Source organism: Triplophysa rosa, linkage group LG11 (genome assembly GCF_024868665.1).
Source record: "Triplophysa rosa linkage group LG11, Trosa_1v2, whole genome shotgun sequence".
Classification (NCBI taxonomy): Eukaryota; Metazoa; Chordata; class Actinopteri; order Cypriniformes; family Nemacheilidae; genus Triplophysa; species Triplophysa rosa.
Genome location: NC_079900.1, coordinates 3,189,723 through 3,211,018, shown reverse-complemented (window position 1 = coordinate 3,211,018; position 21,296 = coordinate 3,189,723). Strand labels below are relative to the sequence as shown.

General features: G+C 38.0%; 1 protein-coding gene across 1 annotated transcript in view; it reads right to left on the bottom strand.

Moving 5' to 3' along the window:
* The window catches only part of coro7 (coronin 7), a 110,486-nt gene extending 90,048 nt beyond the window's left edge, over positions 1-20,438 (bottom strand). Inside the window, exons 1-7 of the mRNA XM_057344971.1 lie at positions 20,272-20,438; positions 16,498-16,594; positions 16,201-16,281; positions 14,664-14,734; positions 13,938-14,121; positions 10,537-10,613; positions 2,990-3,040 (exon numbers count right to left, since the gene is read on the bottom strand). Coding sequence (XP_057200954.1) covers positions 2,990-3,040; positions 10,537-10,613; positions 13,938-14,121; positions 14,664-14,734; positions 16,201-16,281; positions 16,498-16,594; positions 20,272-20,331 — 621 coding nt within the window. The 5' untranslated portion in view covers positions 20,332-20,438. The remainder of the gene's footprint in view (positions 1-2,989; positions 3,041-10,536; positions 10,614-13,937; positions 14,122-14,663; positions 14,735-16,200; positions 16,282-16,497; positions 16,595-20,271) is intronic.
* Positions 20,439-21,296: the final 858 nt, after the last annotated feature.

The window sequence follows — 21,296 nt, the reverse complement described above, 5'->3', positions numbered from 1 at the left end:
GGAATTTCAAAGGAGAAAATAAGTGGGCGTGGCTTGCATTTTTCACTGCGAATTGATTGGATGTGATAGGAAACAGCTGTTGCATTCTGAAATGAAACTGGCAGCAGACTGACAGTTTAAGGGGAGGAGTTAACGGATGCTCCGCCCAAGCCGTCTAATTTACGTCATTTACACGGCGGAAGTGCATTTTCAGATTTTAACTGAAGATTATGAGGGTATATGAATTTTAAAAAGAAAATGACCCACATTGATAAGCTATTTACTATAAACGCTGCAATACTTCATGAGAAAATAAGAATTGTAATTTTTAATTTCACTGGGACTTTAAAGCATATAATAAATTACTCAACTAAAAAAAGGTGTAAGCAGCAATATTATAAAGCAGTAAGAGTTAAGAGATCTATAGGCATTTAACAGTATGTCATGCCTCAGAACACCCCTTACCATGTTTTACAATGGTAAAACAAACAAATAAATAAATACAAATTAATTTAGGACAAATTTTACTAACATGTTACATAGAAATACGGGGTTTAAAGGACATACTAAATCACAAAGGCCCTTGCACGTGCATTCACCATATAAAAATCAAGACAAAGCAGAAAATCTTCATTCAAACCACACATTCTCCCAGCACACACATAGACGCAGTCATGCCGGCTACCTAAAATACAGCCGTGCGTCTGAACGTCCACACACTGATTACAGATCAGACTCAAACCTTCCAAAAGAGTAAATTACACAGTCTCGCTTCTTCATGTAAATACCCCGGACTACAATTAGCCTCTATTTTTACCCCACCTGTCTATATCACACAATCCATCGAAATAAAGCAAGCAAACCACGCGGTCGCTCACTTGTCATCGGCCGGCGCATGAAAGCACAGCGTTACGGGCTCAGGCTGTGTTTCACGTGACTGTCTATAAAAACATCTCTCATTTGCTAAGCCAGATTTCAAAATTTTCAGGGAACGTATACAGCCGCGGAAAAAATAAGAGATCATTCCCAATTTTGATGTAATTATGTTTTCTAGATGTATTGTGGTCATTCCAGTCCAGTGTCTGTTGAATTTCAACACAATCAAACCTCAGGAGTGACAAAGTCATCCAACAGCAATGTGAAAAGTCTGACAGTGTTGGGTGTAACTAAGTACTAAGTAATGCTTACTAAGTAATTAGTTACTGTACTTTAATTACTTTTCCCTTGAAAAAGTAAAGTAAGGGATTACTCTTCTTTTTTCTGTAATTTCATTACAGTTACTTCTGATGTAATTAAACTAAACTTTAAAATCCGTGTTTTAATGTATAATTCTCACATTTGTAATACTTTGGTCAGTTAATAAGAGTACTTTATGTAGTTTTACGTATATTATTTATTTGAATGAATTAAAAGAGCCTTTTCACGTCTATCCTTGAATCACTTAACTAATCAAGGTTGATGTAGGATATAGAAAGATTAGTAATAATAGAGAAATAGAGAAATAATAGAGAATAATTAGTAATAATAGAGAATAATAGATAGAGATTAGTAATAAATACTTTTTGGAAAGAGTCATGTGTACAGTAATCTAATTACACTATTGAATATGTAATTAGTAACTAGTAATTAATTACTTTTTCAGAGTAACTTGCCCAACACTGGACAAGACACATGAAAACTGTGATAAAAGGTTATCACGTTAAAAAATACTTGTCGAGTTGAACTTTTCCTAAATGCATGTAGAAATATTGCTGTTGTATTGCTTAAAATTCAAGTGACTTGATTTACGAACGAGTCAGTCCAAAGAATCAAATGAATCAACTGGTCTGTACGAACACCTAGACCTCAACAGGCCATATTATGAAATCTCTGTTTAATCTTTATTAACCCGCTGTAAGATGTCTATAGAGACAACCCTACTTATATTTATTGGAAAGCATCGTGCCTGATTAAAAAAAAACTTGAAATGCTGATAAAGCGAAAGATAAAATGAGAAAAGATGCAAATGAAGACAGAGAAAGGCACAAAGCGCGTGTCGTATTGAACGTTCTCAGTTTCACGGATGAGAGAAAAACATTAACTCTCATGCACACACTGACAGAAGAAACCTGGCCAAAATCCAATAATCTGACGCTCTAACAACAAAGTGACACGGATCACACAAGAGTGTGTGTGTGTTTAGATCACAGCAGGGCCTCAGATGTCCGATCTAACACGTTCGGAGATGTTAATCCTTTCTGTAAACCTTCCAAACTACCGGTTGTTTGCTCAGAGAGCAGTATGGGTAATAGATAATCCATCGGATTCGGCCTCAGCTTTATGTACCTTCAGAAGACACTTCAAATAAAAAGCCTCTCGCTGTCGGTGAAGGCTCGGGTGAGGTCACACCTCACCTCAGAGAGGACTGTGGGAATGTTTGGTCAGACTCGTCCCGAACTTCCTCGTTCCTGCTCAGGTCGGTAGGATTGATTCGTTTCTGACACCACAGTCTCGATCGCACCATCACGGTGTCACGGATCAAACGGTCAGGGTCACACGGACATCATACTGTACCGTTTCCCAGGGTTCAGTGGGTTTCCATGGTGACCAGCTCATGAGAAACAACTCCCATCTATATGTAATATATTAACATTCACAGAAAGCAAATGGAAAAGATCTGTTTTTGTAGTTTAAGCAGGAATTTGCTACTTTTGTCTCTCTATCGCCACCTCTGTTTGAAACATAAAATTGCAGCTTTATGTACATTACAGGTGTTCAAATCAAATGACATTTCACACAAAATCAAACCCGACAGCTCCAACTAGAATCCTTATTACAAGTGATTTTTGTTCATTTTGAACCAACACAAGTTACATATTGCAACATTAAATTACGAAACGAATGAAATAGAAACAAATATGAATGAAACTATTCATATTGCTTCAGTAAGAAGGTGACAGCAGGTCAAAGGTTAAGAGGAAATGATGCGTCCAGCACAGGAAGCTGGTAAAGATAAGAGCTTTTCACAAACCTGAACCGCTGATGGCTGAGCCCTCGGGTCAAAGATACGCAGCTTCTTGTCCTATAGAGAGAAAAGTATAACAGGTTCAAATGTAACCTAAAATAGATCATGATTTCAGATACATCACATTATGAATAACATCATAGATTTCAGTACACAGTTCTTACATTTTTATTTAAACTGAAATTCATGATTTTATCGACACTACGTTTTGTTATTTTGCACAAAAATACAGAAAGTTGGCTTCCTAAACACTGACATGTTTTTATTCAGTTAGTTAATATTCAAGATATCAAGATTATACTTTCATAGAATGTTCTTTACATTATGAAGAATGAAAATGAAAACAGTAAATCACAAAAAATGACTTTAGCTGGGTTTTCACATGCACTTCTGTATGATCGTTTTAAGTTATTGATTCTTTGTGGAAATCTACCGGAAGTTAAGTTTGGGCCACATAATGTAGGTTTTATGTTGTTACCAATGAAATTGTCTACAAGTAGTTAAAAGCAAACCTCATATAGACGGTTTCAATGAACGCGTGCAGTTAACTTCCAGTCTGTGTTGGCTAGTGTCTAATAATAAAACTATTTATTAGGGCTGTGAAGCGATTCAATTTTTTTATTAATTAATTAATAAAATAAAAATAATTAATTAATTAATTATATGATGTTGCGTTTAATTTATCTAATTAATCGCAATTTAATCACACGTCACATTTGACCATCATATCATTTAAAGCCATAATAGACGATACGAAAGTAGCTTCAGATGTTCAGAAGCTAAAACGGCCATAATTTAGTTTATTATAATTAAAGACCAAAACCGTTTAGATACTAACATTCTTAAGAAATATTTTCCTTTTCCCCAAAGAAATGGTAATTCAAGATAAATTAGATATTTAGAAATAGCATAAATAATTGAAATATGTGTGACCCTGGACAACAAAACCAGTATTAAGGGTTAATTTTTCGAAATTGAGATCTTTAAATAATCCGAAAGCGGAATAAATAAGCTTTCCATTGATGTTCGGTTTGTTATATGATATAACTATTTGAAAATCTGGAATCTGAGGGTGCAAAAAATTTATTATAATTAACGTGTTAAATGCTCATCCCTACTAATTATATTTAATTTAATTTATGTTAATATTAACTTATCTTATTATTTTATTGTATAATAATTGTATTAAATAAACGATTTGTTGAATTTTGTTGCATGTTCATTTTATAAAATATAAAATAAACAATTTGTTGAATGGGTCCTGTAGTTTGGTCGCATTTAAAGAAGCCGTATGGTACATTGACATCTAGTGGTTGAGCTTGGTATCGCAGTCTTAATTCAAAATAACGGAGAGACAAGTTTAGCCAAGGAACGGTTCGGTTTCTTTTGCTTGTTATTAGAAATAATCTACAGGCACTCTATTGTTAGTGAATGTGTACCAGAAGTTAATGGCGTCAGTAACGTTTGTTTATGTTGTTGCTTTGAAACCGTCTATAGACGTTACACTAGGGTAGCGTTAAAACGTCTCCAATTGAAATCTTAATAGTGTTTGACACTTTCATAATCTGAATGAACTGCGGTTCGAAATCAGTCAAAACCACCGTCTGATCTTGACTCAATGTCAAGATCAGTTCAGACAATCAGTGACCATCAGATGACCTTATTAGCCCAAAAATACAGCCAATCAGAAGAGAGAACACGTGAGCTCAGCGAGGGGAAGTGAGAGCTAATAGAAACAGTCTGTGGGCGCTGTCACTCAACGTCATCATTCAACCCAACATATCCTTAATGAAGACCAGAGACCGACACATACACTTGTGAAACCTCAGAGAGAAAAAATCCCAAAGAGTATAATCTCTGACTTTGACACTAACTCACGGTACTTCACAAGCATGTGAAGTAACCTACAATCTTATGTTTCAAAGAGAGATGGAGAAAAAGAGGCAACAGTTTACTAAAAATACGACCTATCTTGGAAGCCCACTTGAAACCAAGATATTTTTCAAACCCTCCTTAAAAATAACACAGAAGTTCCTTTCCCACAATGCCCTCTGTCAGAAACCACCGTGGCATCGTCTGTGACCATAATCTCCTAACAAACACACAAAGCACATGTCACCAAAGCCAAGATATCTGACCAACAAAACAACATAAACAAACAGTCAACGCTCACGAGGAAGCACACGACTTGACAACTGCTTTCCTGTAGATTGCAAAGGTAAAATAATCCGATGAGAAATGTTTGAGTTCATATTGAGATCTTCAATAATATTGACTTTTGAGTGCAGACTTAACAAATCCGAGCTCAGTTAGAGACACTGTTGACATCTCTTCTGAAACTCTAAAGACATTTGTGAGATTTCTGACTCTTTTTCTCAGAAGAAATATCAGAGATGCAAAAGTATCCATTTGTTCTCCATTTAATCTCATTGATGTCCAGGAGAAATAATTGAGATATTTGTGACCCTGGACAACAAAACCAGTATTAAGGGTCAATTTTTCTTTCAGATTCAGATTTTTAAATAATATGAAGGCTGAATAAATAAGATTTCCATTGATGTGGTTTGTTAGGATAGGACAATATTTGGCTTCACTGCAAAAAATGACTTTCTTACTTTGTATTTTTGTCTTGTTTTCCCAGTACAAATGTCAAAAACTTCTTGAATCGAGATGCATTTTCTTGATGAGCAAAATGACCTAAGAAAATAAGTCTTGTTTTTGGACAAAAAATATGAAATTTCAGTGAATTTGTGCTTAAAACAAGCAAAAGAAAATCTGCCAATGGGGTAAGAAAAATAATCTTGAATTTACTGACTAAGAAAAATGTAAACCTTAATTCATGATTATTTTTCTTACCCCATTGGCAGATTTTTTGCAAGAAAGTCATTTTTTGCAGTGTTGAAAATCTGGAATCTGAGAGTCCTTAGTATAGCATATTACTCGCAAAAATAAAGTTTTTATATATTTACTGTAGAAAATTGACAAAATAACATGGGCTTTATTTAATATTCGAACGATTTTGGGCATAAAAGAAAAATCGATCATTTTGACCCAAACATTGTATTTTTGGCTATTTCTAAAATCGTTCGTGGTCCAGGGTCACATTTTTTTCTTATGGGATTACATGTAAACAACCTCGATTAAGTCACCACATTTTCTGAGCTGCTTGACAGAAATCTGCAGATTTCAGCAGAATGTTTTTCGACACGGCAATTTTACAAAGTCATCCACCAAAAAATCGAACAAAACATGTGGAAGATATCAATTCTTCAGTTCTACAGGCACACATCTCCTCCTCCAGCATCCTGTTGTTCATGATAAGATCCCTGTTATTTAAACTCTTTCCTCTCTCGCGTTGTTATGACAGAACAGGATTTTATTTGCTGTTTATAGTTTAACGCTGGATGAGACGGCCGTCACGGGCAGCCCACCCACAGGGTCGCCAGAGAGGTTTTGAGTCTTACCCCCGGGCATACAGATGAGACCTGACGGCCACAGAAACCGTCTAAGAGTTCTGATCCCAGACCTGCCACCACGATTACCATCCGTGTAAGCACAGGGAAGAAACTGACCCCAGATCCGCTTTAAACAGAGACCTGCGATTCTACAGGGAGGGTTTTATTACAAGTCTGCTCAAATATAACCGACTACACACAGTCTGACCTGTATAACCCCAGACGCCCTTCAGAGAGAGAGAGAGAGACCCGACACACACGGCCCAATAAAAGAAACGCACATCACACACACACACGTGCGCACACACGCACACACACACACACACACACACACACACACACACGCAGGACCTGATCTGTGTGTACAGATGCAACAGCTGCGCAATTCAGTTTGTGTCAAATTCAAGATTATTCTCACACGGATCTTAATGAGTTTCAATCCCACACACAACAAATACACACACGCTTGTGTAAATATCACACAATCCTTACGGTCGCCATAACAACAAACTATGATTTCAATGCAGCACCCTGAGGACATTTGGATGGGATCATTATTTTGCTATTTTTTACGTGGGAACATACCATCCGCATGCTGTAAAGCAAACAAAAAGACAATTTGTAATAATAGCTTCATACAGCATTTTCTGGCCGATCGTGTGCAAACGTAGAAGTTCAAATTTGAAGGTGTGGTTAACCAAGCATCACAAATGCGAACGGAACATACGGGACAAAATACACCACTAGAATAAACCGTAAAGGTTTTTGCACACACAGTCCGAAAGTTTCGCATGCGTTTTTTCGTATTTGGCGCTCGTTCGTACGATATCTCTGAATTGTCAAAACGCCTCTCAAAATGCTTGCTACTGATGCGAAAAAGTCAGAATTTTTTTATGACGGACGAAAATATCGGAGGCAGTGAAAGGCGCTCATCATTTGCATAAAGTTGAACAATTCTCAACTTTCGTCGTTGGACACGCCCACTTTCTGTCGCCAACGGTCAGTGAGTTCGTTTACATGCACAGTCTTACTCCGATTATTCTTAATAAGCTGATATATGTAAGGTCATGTAAACGCGTAAAGCGGTTTTCTTTTATCGGGGAAAAGTCATAAACGGCTTAAGCAAAACCCGCTCGGCAGAGGTCGTTTTTTGCCATTACTCCGATTCCGAGCTGTAAACGCCTTAGCCGGTTTTCTCTCAGTTTTGTTTACGTGCGCATGTCTGACAGCGCAGTAGTAAAAGTCCCAAACGGATGTTATAGTAAAATAACGTATAAAAGTCCGCTCTCGAATCATGGAGTTGATGTAGAAACGTCAAAATGAAGAACTATTGTTGCACATGCAGGTACTGCGCACATGAGAAGAGATATAAAAATACAGCTTCTGACCGTTTTCCCGCTGCATTTTTAATTACTAAACAGACGTCACGGCACGCGAGAAACCCGGCAAGTCTCAAACGTCCATGTAAACGCGCTTTTCTGCGTAGCCGGTTTATTACTATGCATGTAAACAATTGAAAGCAGGTTTTATTTTAAGCTGATTTTTGATAGATATCCGTTTATTTTGTGCGCTAGCTTGAAATGAATGACATCGCGTCGCTCTGCCGCTTCTAGTTCCTGCCTGCGTTCTGTAAGTGTTCGCATCTTTTTCTGCAAATGATTTACATCACATTTACATTTCTTCATTTGGCAGACGCTTTTATCCGAAGCTCCTACAAGTATAGGAGAGCATATAAACATTTTGTCAACACGCTAAACAGTACAGTTTAGTTTAACGTGAATAACATTATAAAACAACTTTAAATGCATGCCTCATGCTTTCATTCGTATCAAACACTCGCGCGTTTAAAATAAATCAACACTTGTATCATAAACGTCATCATCAACGAACGAAGCCGGCGTGATAAATGTGCCCGTGACTCCGAATGAGGCCTGTCATGAACCCAGCTCTCCGCTCTCCCCCTTTCACCTAATGATGGGGGAAATCGCTGGAATCAAACACACATGTCAGCGCTGCTTATTTGCTTTAATAAGGTGAATTTGGGGAGATTGAAGGGCCCGTTCACTTAAATTACAGCGGGACTCGCGAGGGCACAACCTCTGCAGTTCAGCCTGCGATCTAGTGTCACATTTCACATCTTTTTCCCCTTCTGAAAATTCAACACGGTTTAACTAAAAAATTTTTTTAAAACAGTTACTATACTTGTACTACTTTTTTAACTTTCCATGGGTTTCCAATTTACAAAAAACTTTTTGAGTTCACACTAAATCAGGTTAAGCAGAAATTGGCGTCTAGATGATATCCATTCAGGGTCAGCACAAACCAAAGCAAACGGTGGCCATGTGTCTCTCCTGTACATTCCTCATCCGCTCATAAACCTCGGCATCATTGGCTCTGGGAGTATTAACAGGCTAATGGAAAAGTGCTGTTGTTATGTCTTTATGTCTTGCTCTCCGGGTCCCTCCGCACGGGGTGAGCGTGCCCGACTCAAACTCTCCGTCAGGGTGCTAAATCACCAAGATCGCAGAAGACACTGTGCTCACTTTGCGTAATCCCAGGGATCGCACGTTCTCTCATACAAATCTATAGTATAATGCAATGTAAGTCTCTTTAGGTTAAAGCGTCTGCCAAATGCATAAATGTAATAACGATATTTTCACAATATCTATTGAAAACAATTAATTTTTTACACTTTTTTTTGTTTTCTCTCTTTTTGGCCAATGAAGCGCACTCATAATACAAGAGGCGGAGAGCAAGCGTAACCCATGTGGCTCTTGCTGACATGTTTAGCATGTCAAATGGTGTAGAAATGAAACAGTAATGTTTTTAATAGCACGGTACATAGCATGGTATACCAATACTGTGATACCCCTAACTAAAGAATTTCAGATTTGACATACAAATCAATTTTAAGGTTGTTTTTTACCATCGTTGACTGTTAAACAAGCATCTGGTTGCCAGATTGTAGAAAAAAGTACTTAATGTTGACTCTGACAGCCTCAAATTAAACACATGCACTAAAAGTCATTCGCACACTTTTATATTGTAAAGGCTATTATAAAGATTTTTGAAAATAAAGTAGCAAATGTGAATTTGAGACATTGAAATCCAAGAGTCCTGTAGTCCACTTGTTTAAACAAAACCATATTCCATCAATTCAATCAAAACATTTCTCCTTCCAAACAGAAACCTTTTGTGTCCAGAATTAGAAAGAAAGGAAAAGTGTGGTTTAACGTTTTAAATGAGTCACAAAAGAACGCTCACGCTGAAACGTATGTGGATGTAAAGTTTCCTTTTTTTAAAAACAAATGAAGTGCTAAACTTAAATTAACACGTCTTTTAAGTAAATGACTACAGGCAGGTTTACAGTAACCAGCTTTCTTAAATCACATTGACTGATCCACGTTTTTCAGACCGGTAAAGGATGCTGTGTGAAGACCTCATCGAGACCACTATCACTGACAGACTTTTACGCCTGCGAATGTGATCATGTTGTTTTCTGGTAATAAACTGAATCTGTGTGAAGATGCACACTGACGTGACGCTCACATCGGCAAACGGACGCATGACGCAAGAACAAGCACAGCGGCGACATCTGTTGGTGAGCATCCGCAATTACACCTGACAGGCCACAACTGTTTTTCGGGTTGGAAAGATTATTAAACTGATTTTGAACGCAAATCCGAACAGAAATAGTTTTAAAACATTTGTCACCTAACAGAGAACCAACTAAAGGCTTGATTTGGGTAATTATAATATGTTTAAAGACCCACTGAAGTGTCTTGAAGAGTTGATATTTCAATTTAACTAGGATAGTTTAAATGTTTGAAAACAGTCAACAGCATTCATTTTCCCTCACAACTTGCAATCTGACAAGAAACTGAAGTGCAGAATGATGTCATAAAAATTGTTGATCCATATTGGCTGAATGCTTAATCTCCTAAATCCTAAAAGGTGCACGCTAGTTTAAATATCCCAATATGTTGGCAAACATATTCCCTAAAAGCCCAACAATCTTCTGTTTATTTTCTATGAGATTTATTCTAAAAGAATTTAAACCTCATGAAGTTTCAAGAATTTTATACAAATCTAATTTACCTTGCAGGATGAAGCCAACAGAGAGCCATCTTCCTTCCAGGACAGACCCTGAATCTGATCGGCATGCTGTTCCAGCACTGAACACAAAAACAGAACATAACACCGCTGCTCTCCTTCACATGGATCATGAACACGTACGTTCACACGCTTCACATCAGATGATAGTGTCAGAATACACAGAAAACACACGTGATGTAAAGAGGAGCACACTCAGTAGGCATGATGATGCTGGGGGGAAGCGCACCGCACACAAGTGGCGATGTAAGTTTGGGGAAATGTGGCGACAGCACGCCGGGCAAAGCGCATGTGATAGATCTCAGGCCACGTTCAGACCGCAAGCTTAAACCTAACCTAGTTTCTTTTAGTTATATCATTATTCCAATTCATTACTTAAAGGGATAGAGTTGACCAAAAATTTAAATTCTGTCGTCTTGTATTAACCCGCATCTGGTTGAAAACATGCGACTCTTTTTTCAGTGGAACACAAAAGAAGACATTTTAAGAAATGTCTCAGTTGTTTTGTGTTGTTCAATGTTATTTTGGTCTTTTGTGTCCTGCAGTGTGAACGCAGCTTCAGAGATCTGCTTGCGTTGTGCAAAACAAAACCCAGGCTGTCCACAAATACTTGTTTGCTTTTGACAAAGCGAATTATTGTGTGAAATGTCCAAATGTTAAACTGGCAAACAGAGAGAGAGAGAGAGAGAGAGAGAGAGAGAGAGAGAGAGAGAGAGAGAGAGAGATCCGGATGAGAGTGACGGTGAAATGTGTGGTTTGGGTGCAGCACCAGCAGGTGGCACCAGAGAGCCGTCATGGGGGACCTCCTGAAACATTTACCTCACTTCAACGCCCAGAGGACTGTAACAAACCAGAGGCTCGGCAGATCCAACAAAACATTGCATACACACACAAACAAATAAATAAATCACACATAGACAAAAAACTAACAAACAACAGAGCAGAGACGCAGACAACATTATGAGCGTTTCCCAGTAATGGGAGAGCAAAGTCGTTTTAAAGGGACACTTCACCCAAAAATGAAAATTCTGTCATCATTTACTCACCCTCAAGGTGTTCCAAACCTGTATAAGTTTTGTTGTTCTGCTGAACACAAAGGAAGATATTTGTGAGAATGTCAGTATCCAAACTGATCTCATCCCCCATTTACCGTCATAGTAGGGAAAATAAATACTATGGGAGTCAAAGGGGGATGCGATCTGTTTGGTTACTGACATTCTTCCAAATACCTTCCTGTGTGTTTATCAGAACAAAGAAATGTATACAGGTTTGGAACAATCTGCTGGTGAGTAACTGATGACAGAATTTTCATTTTTGGTTGAACTGTCCCTTTAAGCAGTTGTAAAATCTGAAATGACAACCCATAAAACAGTTACCATCTGAATAGGGCTTGAGTGTAAACCTGGTAAAATAATTTGTGACCACTTTAAAGGCAGGGTAATCGATTTCTGGAAACTGTTGTTGTTATTTGAAATCGACAACAAAACGCACTACTACGCAACAGGAACACGCCCCTTCCTGCATTGCTCCGCCCTCAAACGTGCTGTGCAACGCAGTCATGAAATGCTTAGCTTTATCGTAGCTTAGACCACGCAAATAATAACGCAAATGAATAAAATAAGCGAAGACGACACAAGTATATACAAGCAGCACACTGGTTCCAGATAAACAATGACGCTCAAAGCTGCTCCATTACACAGCTGACACGAAAACAATATGTCTTGGTTCTGACAAACAACAAAACCAATGTTACTCACATACTGATCCGAATCAAAACAACCTCCCCAGGGTGATTTTTAGACGATCTTGCTTTCTAACATATCTCCGATAAAAACCTTCGCCATACCGTGGGTTCTAAAGGTGCATTTAGACCGCCAGCAGCTGTGTCACTGTGTTTGTCGTTAGTTTCTAGCTACGAGGTAGTGATAGACTGATATATTGCCGTGGCCGATATATCGGTTGATATTTGGAAGTTTTTAATTAACGGCATCAGCCGATGTATTTTTAAAAATCGCCGATATTTTTTTCCTGTTTGGCCCCCATACAGCACATTAGAATTGTATTCATAAAAATGGCACTGAGATTTAAGGCAGGCATTTGCCACTTAGTGATGTAATATGACCTCAGTAAAATGGGTCGTGTAAGGTGGATGAGATGCAAAAATTGTATGGTAAGTATCAATATGTTTAAATTGCTATATTTTATTCATATTAAGCCATGTTTAGCTGCCCACAATAAATATAAACGCAACACACGATAATTGTTCATTTAGTTTCACCAATGTTTTGTATTTACTCATTTAATTGCATTTGTGTTATATCGGCCGATCGGCCACAGTGCTTTCATAGTTTCGGTAACCCCACATCCCCATTTGGTCGACCACTACTACGAGGTCGTTAGAAGGCGTTCCTAGCTTTGGTTTCTCTAGTAAGTTAACATTTATAAACAAACCCTGCAGTAACTGACGAGAGACTGATCATGTGAGCTTGCTGCTTTATTCCTATTGGTAGTCGCTCCCGAAAGTTGCTCATCATTTGCATAAAGTTGAGCAAATCTCAGCTTTGTCGCGTCGCTAGACACGCCCACTTCCTGTCGCCAACAGTCACTCTCCATTGAAATGAATAGCTGTGTCTGAATTCGCCCCCTATCTCCTATATAGTGCACTATATCGGGTGTCCGCCATTTTGTAGTGTTGCCGAATTCTTCACTACTAGTTCACTACTTTTACCCACAATGCATTCTGATTTTGAGTGTACATCCGATGTACACATGATACAACGCGAATCACCCGTCTGAGTGTTTTATTTGAAATATATCAAGTAATTTTATTAAACATAATAAATGTAATAGTAAATAAACGTGGCAAACATTTGTTTAGTTCTGTTTATTAAAAAACTAATGCAATAAACAAATAATGTAAAAATGAACTTTACCATTTTACAAAACAATCCATAAAGCCACACAGATGTAATATAAGCGTTATGACGAATGTCCGCGACAGTACTGTCAGACGCAGGATATATTACGTCAGTGTCTGAAATTGTTCGCTCATTTTCATTCACTTCTTCCCCATATAGTGGACTATTTAGCATTCACTATATAGGGAATAGTGAATGAGTGAACAAGTGAGCGAATTCAGACTCATGCTAATGACATCGCCTCAATGCCTCGACTTGTCGACATCGCTCTTTCAACAGTCTTTCTATGCTTGCTTGCTCTCTTCCCTCCGTCAACATGAGCGTACACGCCCCTTACTGCTGATTGGCTACAGAAAGTTTGTTTTGGTACCTGGCCCGTTTTTTGAAACAATGCTAACCCTGCCTTTAAATCAGGTGTGTCAGACAAGTGATGGTTGTGTATTAACACAATTAAAGGTGTGTGTGTACCTGTGAGGGCGGAGTCTCTCGTGATGTCCCACACCTGGACTCCCTTTGTTGACGCCACGGCGAGCAGATCTGAAGCCGCAGGGTGGAAGAGAACGATCTCCAGCCGACCGTCTCCTGGAGTCAGAGTCACCTCTGCACTGCCTGGCTGATCCTGACACGCATCACACACACGCCACACTTTCACCTGAAGGAAAATCACATTATTTCACATTTAATATTACCCCAACAAACCTTAAATGTTTTAATAAATGTTCCTGGTTTGCAATAACGACCTGAAGCAGTCAGGATTGTGTGACACTTTGAGACATTTGTGACCCAGGACAACAAAACCAGTCTTGTCGATAAATTTTTTATATTTTATATATAATATGAAAGCTGAATAAATAAGCTTTCCATTGATGTGTGGTTTGTTAGGATAGGACGATGGCCGCGATATAACTATTTAGAAAAAATCTAAATATTGAGAAAATTGCCTTTAAAGTTGTCCAAATGAAGTCCTTAGCATAGCATATTACTCACAAAAATAAAGTTTCCGGTAGGAAATTTACAAAATATATTCATGGAACATGAATCTTTACTTAATATCCTAATGAATTTTGGCATAAAAGAAAAATCGATTATTTTGACCCATACAATGTATTTTTGGCTATTACTAAAAATGTTCCTGTGGACCAGACTTTGTGCCACACAACGCAAGCACTGAGCCCATCTCAGACCGTGGCTCACCGTCTCATCGGCCGAGCAGGTTGCCAGGAGGTAGTCATCAAACGGAGAGAAGTCCAGGTCAGTTACCTGGTCTGAAACGGAGAGATCAGGAAGAGAATTAGGACAGACTCATCTGGGTTGCGTGCACATGGGTTTATTTTTAGTGAATGTTAACATCTGCGTCATGAGGTGGGAACAATGCCACACCATCCAAACAATTTTTATTTACTGGAGGCATCTCAACGGACGAAACAACCTTACTCAAAAGCTTCTACAATCACACTATCCAACATGGTTATCCGAATCGAGTGTGTAAGATCTCCTACATTTAGGGCTGTCGAACGATTAATCACGCGATTAATCGCATCCAGAATAAAAGTTTGTGTTTGCATAATATATGTCTGTGTACTTTGCATATTAATTTTGTATTTATAAAAACATACACGTACATGCATTAAGAAAAATCTCAAATCTAAAAATTAATAAACATTTATATATAATTTACATTATTGGAAAATATAAATAAATGTAAATATTTCTTTAAAAAATATATTTGTATGTGAACATGTATGTGTTTATAAATACAAAATGATTGTGCAGGTACACAGACAGATATTATGTAAATAAAAACTTTTATTCTGGATGCGATTAATCGCGATTAATCGTTTTACATTTATATTTATGTATTTGGCTAACGCTTTTATCCAAAGTGACTTAAGGTAGTGCATTCGTGCGTGTTCCCTGAAAATCGAAGATCTTAGAGCTGCTAATGCAATGCTCTACCAAATGGGCTACAGCGGACCGGATTCCCAAAATTTGCTGACAAGAAAATTCATCCAACTCCCAAATTGAATTTAAGAAAAAAGTTATGAATACACTAGAAAAAAACGTTTTTACGAAAAAAATTAAGAAGAAAAAAAGGAAAAACTGCTGTAAATAACACTTTTTAAGTTAGGATAACTCCACAGTTGTCTTAAATCTCAAAAGGAAAGATGTTTAATGCGTTTAGTGGGTGACATGATCATGTTGAGTCAAAAACTGCAATTTTGACTGTTTACGAGATTAGTTTCGAAATGATTTATTATTATATTACATTTTTCTTTTTTTTTTACATTTTTTACACATAACCAGCAAATAAATCCTCCTTCTGTGTGTGGCAGCCAAGTGTAATGTCCAAAAATCCATAATTTTCTCAACCTCATGCCATCATATGACTTTCTTACTTCAGCCGGACATTTGAGTAATTCTGAAAAAATATCCTTTCTTTATATTATATAATATAATATTATAATATTCTTTAATGGACAGATATTAGATACCTTTCTTGTTACCTCATGAGCCGGCTTGTATAACCGTTGTCAAATTCAGTCGTTTTATTTTTATATATTAATAAACTTGACAAATGTATGAGAGAGACTATGGAACATTCTTATATAATTTACCTTACCAACATTCCTATTTATCGTCTTAAAAACACTTTTGTGAATCCGGCCCCTGGACCAAAGCGTGACAAAATAAAGTAAGAATAAAGCCATATTTTTTTTATTCATTCTATTACCAGCATGGCACGGAATCTGGGTCACGGTCCATTTCCCATCAGGTCCGGGATTCACAGAGGACAAGCCGACGATTCCACCACCTAAAAAGAGACGGACATTTATATGAAAAACACATACAGGCCACGACAGACTGGTTTATAGAGTGACCTGAGGTTAGTTTTGTGTATAGATGTTATCTGAACTGAGGTGTTCAGATGTTCGGTGGAGGACCACAAACAAACCATAACTGGCTGGCTAGCACGACAGCAGAGATTGAAAACAGTTATTGGATGCATGTTACCTAGATCTGCTCTTACCAGCCTGATCTGTGTTGAATGCCACCAGACTGCAGCTGGATTTGAGGTGGTTGCCCTGAGAAGTCAAGCTGCCACCTCGTACATTAGCAATCCAGCCCTGCATGGAAAGAAAAAGACGGCTTCAGGAACATGCTGGGAAATACCTCACGGGTTTTCAAAAAAGTCCGCTTCACCGTTTCTGGTGTCAGATCTCGGGTCAACATCAATGAAGGTTCACAGCCCACATTCTAATCCTGCACCGTAGGTTTCAACATTGTGGTTGAGATGAGGCTGAGTGACAGCGAAGTGTAAAAGCCACAGTGTTTTTATTGACAGCCATATTGAGATGAATTCAAAGTCTAGTAGAGGAAGTGACATTCTTCTACACAAACCGATATAGCGCATACCCAGTAACAACCGCTTGAAAGGTCTCGAGAGACCAAAACACAGCACCGATCAAGACCTGAAGTAAACTATCTGAACGTTTGACATCACAAACAGTAAAGAGGAAATGAACAGACGCTCAGCATTTCTTGAGCAAACAGTGAACGCACAGACACAAACAGGCCTTGAGGAAGTGCAGAAGAGCTCCTGCAACGCACAGCTGAGCTGTTTCAAATCCTTTCCTAATGCAAACATGAAACAACACGCAGGGCGAGCAAGTGACTTTAAAGAGCCGCGAGGAACCAAAGAGCCCAGATTCAGGCCAGCGGAGTCCAATGAAAAGACGTCATGTAAGATCAGCGGGTTATACCACGACCCAGAAAATGAGCGTTCTGATCCAACATGCACAGCGGCTTGAATGAACTTTACCGAAAGTCACTTTAGATCTGCCAAGTGTGCATGCACGCGATGTAAATGTGGATGAATTCACATGCCGCCATCTTCATTTTGAAGCAAGCCAGTGCTGTGGAATTACACCAGAACGCGGACATAAAAAATATGAAAATATCCAACAAAACAACTTGGCAAGCAAACAGCGTCATCGTGACATCAATCGCAGCACATCAGCATCACGTCCACAACTTCTGCCTATCAAACAGCACATTTCACGACGAGGAATGGTACAGATCGTCGAATCTATTTGTGCACCATGTTAGTCTCATAGATTCGATTGCATTCACCGTAAATTCATTTAAATTTCACATGCAATATCATTTTGCAAATCCATTTCACTAATGCAATGCAACCCATGTGACATTTCCAGGCGAAACAACATTTTACAGCTACAACAAGAGATTCGCCCTGAGTTCTTGAAACATCTCTGTCCATCCGGACCACAGCATCAGTCAGAGATTTAGATCTGGACGCTAGGCACTGAGATCTTTATAACCCATCTGAGCCAATCTCACCACCGCATGACTTTCAAATGCTCACCGGTCAATCTTTAACAGTGTGAACTACTATCATGTGATTGAAAAACAAGTTAAAAGGGCACAGTTGCAACCATCTTGTACCAACAAACCAGGAATCCAGAGATTCCAACATTGAGGAAACACCATGCTTGATGTTCACCCTAAATGGCATTAGATCTACATCTTTCCTAAATAGCTAGTGAGTTAACCTATAATAAATATATACCTATAATAAGTTAATATATACCTATAATAAGTTAATATATACCTATAATAAGTTAATATATACCTATAATAAGTTAATACAGTAGTTCTCAAACTGGGGGGCCGTGGCCCCTGGGGGGCCCCGAGATGGATCCAGGGGGCCACAGATTTTGTGGTATTTTATGAAATATAGAAATTGATCATAGATTTTATGCAATCAAACATCAGAAAAATAAGACCACCAGACAAAAGAATTGATGTTTCAGCATTGTATAACCGAACATGTTTTTGTTTAAATAAAAATGTTACATTTAAGATTATAAGTCTTTATTTGGGGGGCCGCAAAGCGATGCACTCTACACAAAGGGGGCCTTACAACGAAAAAGTTTGAGAACCACTGAGTTAATATAACCTACAATAAACATAATAAATAAATGCTTTCCTGTAGCTCAGTGGCTACGCAACTATAGTTGCTATAGCGACGCCAAGGTCCTGGGTTCGATCCCAAGGATTGCACATACTCAAATACATATTTATAGTATAATGCAATGTAAGTCACTTTGGATAAAGACGTCTGCCAAATGCATAAATAGAAAATATAAAGCAAGTGTCAAAATGACCTTGAAGGAACAGTTTCGATGAACACAGCAAAGATAGTTGGAAGAATGCTTGCAACCAAACAGTTCTTGGCCACCATTGATTTCCATAGTAGGAAAAATGCCCCCGAACTGTTTGCTTTCCCACATTCTTCAAAATATCGTCGTCTTTTGTGTTCAACAGAACAAAGAAATGTATATAGATTTCGAACAACTTGAGGGTGAGTAATACTGCATAACTACTGAACTGAAAAAACAAAGCAAGGAGTGATGAAATTATCTCTATTAACCAGTTTAAAAAAATTCAGTAAAACTTTAGGTGAGATACATACACAGATACATAAATATGCCCCAACCCAACCAATCTGATCTCTTGTATAAAACTGATAGTCTACATGTAATGTTATGACTGTGTGTTTGATTTTAAATCTTCCTGTCATCTTTTGTTATAAAGGGATGGTTCAAATGAAAATTCTGTCATCATTTACTCGCCTTCAGATTGTTTCAAACCTGTCTGAATATCTTTGTTCTGGTAAACACAAAGGAAGATATTTGGAAGAATGTCAGCGACCAAACAGATCTCATGCCCCATTTACTACCATAGTTAAATAAATACTATGGGAGTCAATGGGGGTGAGATCTGTTTGGATACTGATATTTGTGTTTAGCAGAAAAAACATATTTATACAGGTTTGGAAAACCCGAGGGTAAGTAAATGATCACAGAGTTTTCATGTTTGGGTGAACTGTCCCTTTAAGCAGTGAGGGTCAAAAAGGTCATCTTCATGAATAAAGAAACAACATCATGTTAATCTCAGGTATGTGAAGCATTTACACGGAAAGTCTGTGAACCACACAGGGCTGTTTTTAACAACGACACGTATGACGCCAGCAAACAAGATCTCTTATCTGTCCATGTGATCAAAGTTCAAAATAAAAGCATTGAGTGTATCACTGCAGCGCAGTTGAATCTGATTTTCATATGTAAAGTTACAGCTGTGACATCAGAAGGCAAATTCAAATAACCACTACTATTACCAAAAATAGACAACATGATGAGTGTGAAATAAGGCATTTTGACAGAAACTACATTTACGCAAACTGCGACATTTGTTTGCTGAGCAAAAGTACTCAATAAAATCCATAAACAAATCAAACAATAATTAAACATAAATTGACAACATGCCAATTTACCTGTCATTTGCAAAATAACCCCTTTTGTTATTTTAAAACAAATCACTACATTTAACTTTGTACTATTTCTATAACCCCCATAGTCTAAAGAATTGAACGTCTAAATAATCCTCATCCAGTGCCTTTCCTGGTGTTTTCTAGGGCAATTGCGCAAAATGCAAAATGAGAATCCAGAATCGTATCAGTGCAGTACTGTTCTTCAATGAGTATCTCAATGGAGCATCACTGGAGCGGAGTCGTGACATCATCTCGAACACGAGATCAAATGTATCTCTCGTGCATGATCACTTATGAAAGTGGACGACGCTTCATATGTTCAGCATGAAGGAAGTTGAGACATCCAGCGCATCTGCACCACTCCTTAATGTCGACTCAGCCCAAAACCATAATATAACATAATATCACTCTCATACCGCTGGATATCGTATGCAATTTGGATGTACTCACATCTTTCTTCGGGATTTTCGGAGTGGTGTTCTTATATTTGGAAGTCTTAAAACGATTCATTCTGCCGTGGTCGCGCGTTTGAATCTTCCGGGTGTCTGGCTTTGCGTGTTGGGATCTCTATCGTATGTATGCGTTCTCTTTACGCAGAGTTTGCGTTGTGCGATACGCGCTGTTTTACGGTTTTGATTAGAAGGGATACAGCTACTTCCACTGGGCATGCGCACTTTGATACCGCATCATTTTTGTCACGCTGAAAACAGTTGATTAATATTTTTTTATTATTTTAAGGTTAGTTTTGGGGTTGGTGTAGGTGTAGGCGGTAGCCTATTTAATTTATTGTAATTATATGGCGAGATTTTGTACCACTTTCGCTCACAGCTGTGTCCCTTCTACCAACAACCCTGGTTTACAGTTTTTACGCTCGCTCAGTTAATCGAGCGTTGAATAGCTGCGTAAAGAAACGCATTTGGCGTTTTTATCTTTCATTAAATTGATTTGACAAACTGATCAATTCAGTTCGTACCTCATACAGCGCTTCAGTCATACATCCCAAAGACGTGTACAGGATTATTATTCTGTTTTTATTCATATTGGAATAGTTCATTTATCAATGTATTTATTCAGCAGACGCTTTTATCCAAGCCACAAATGTATTTATTTTTTCAAATTTATTATGAAATGAATCAACCATAGTAACTTTTTTAGTATCCACAAATGTATGGTCTCACATTTACTACTCATTTACTACAACCATGGGTAAACCACAGTTGGGACTGTTATGATAACTACAGTATTATGAGACTATTATTGTGACTTTTGGAGGATAACACGCCCCATGTGAACATCCAAACGATAAAAAAAACTCTAGTAAAGACTTTTCTGAAAACTGTGTTAATCTGGCAGTATTATTTGATTCTCAGAGAATTCCTGTCTGATAAATTTTGGTATTTTTCGCAAAGATCCCCCTACAAACCGCCAACATAATGCATCGCTAGTCTTCAATGAAGAATGGCAGGGCTAGTCAA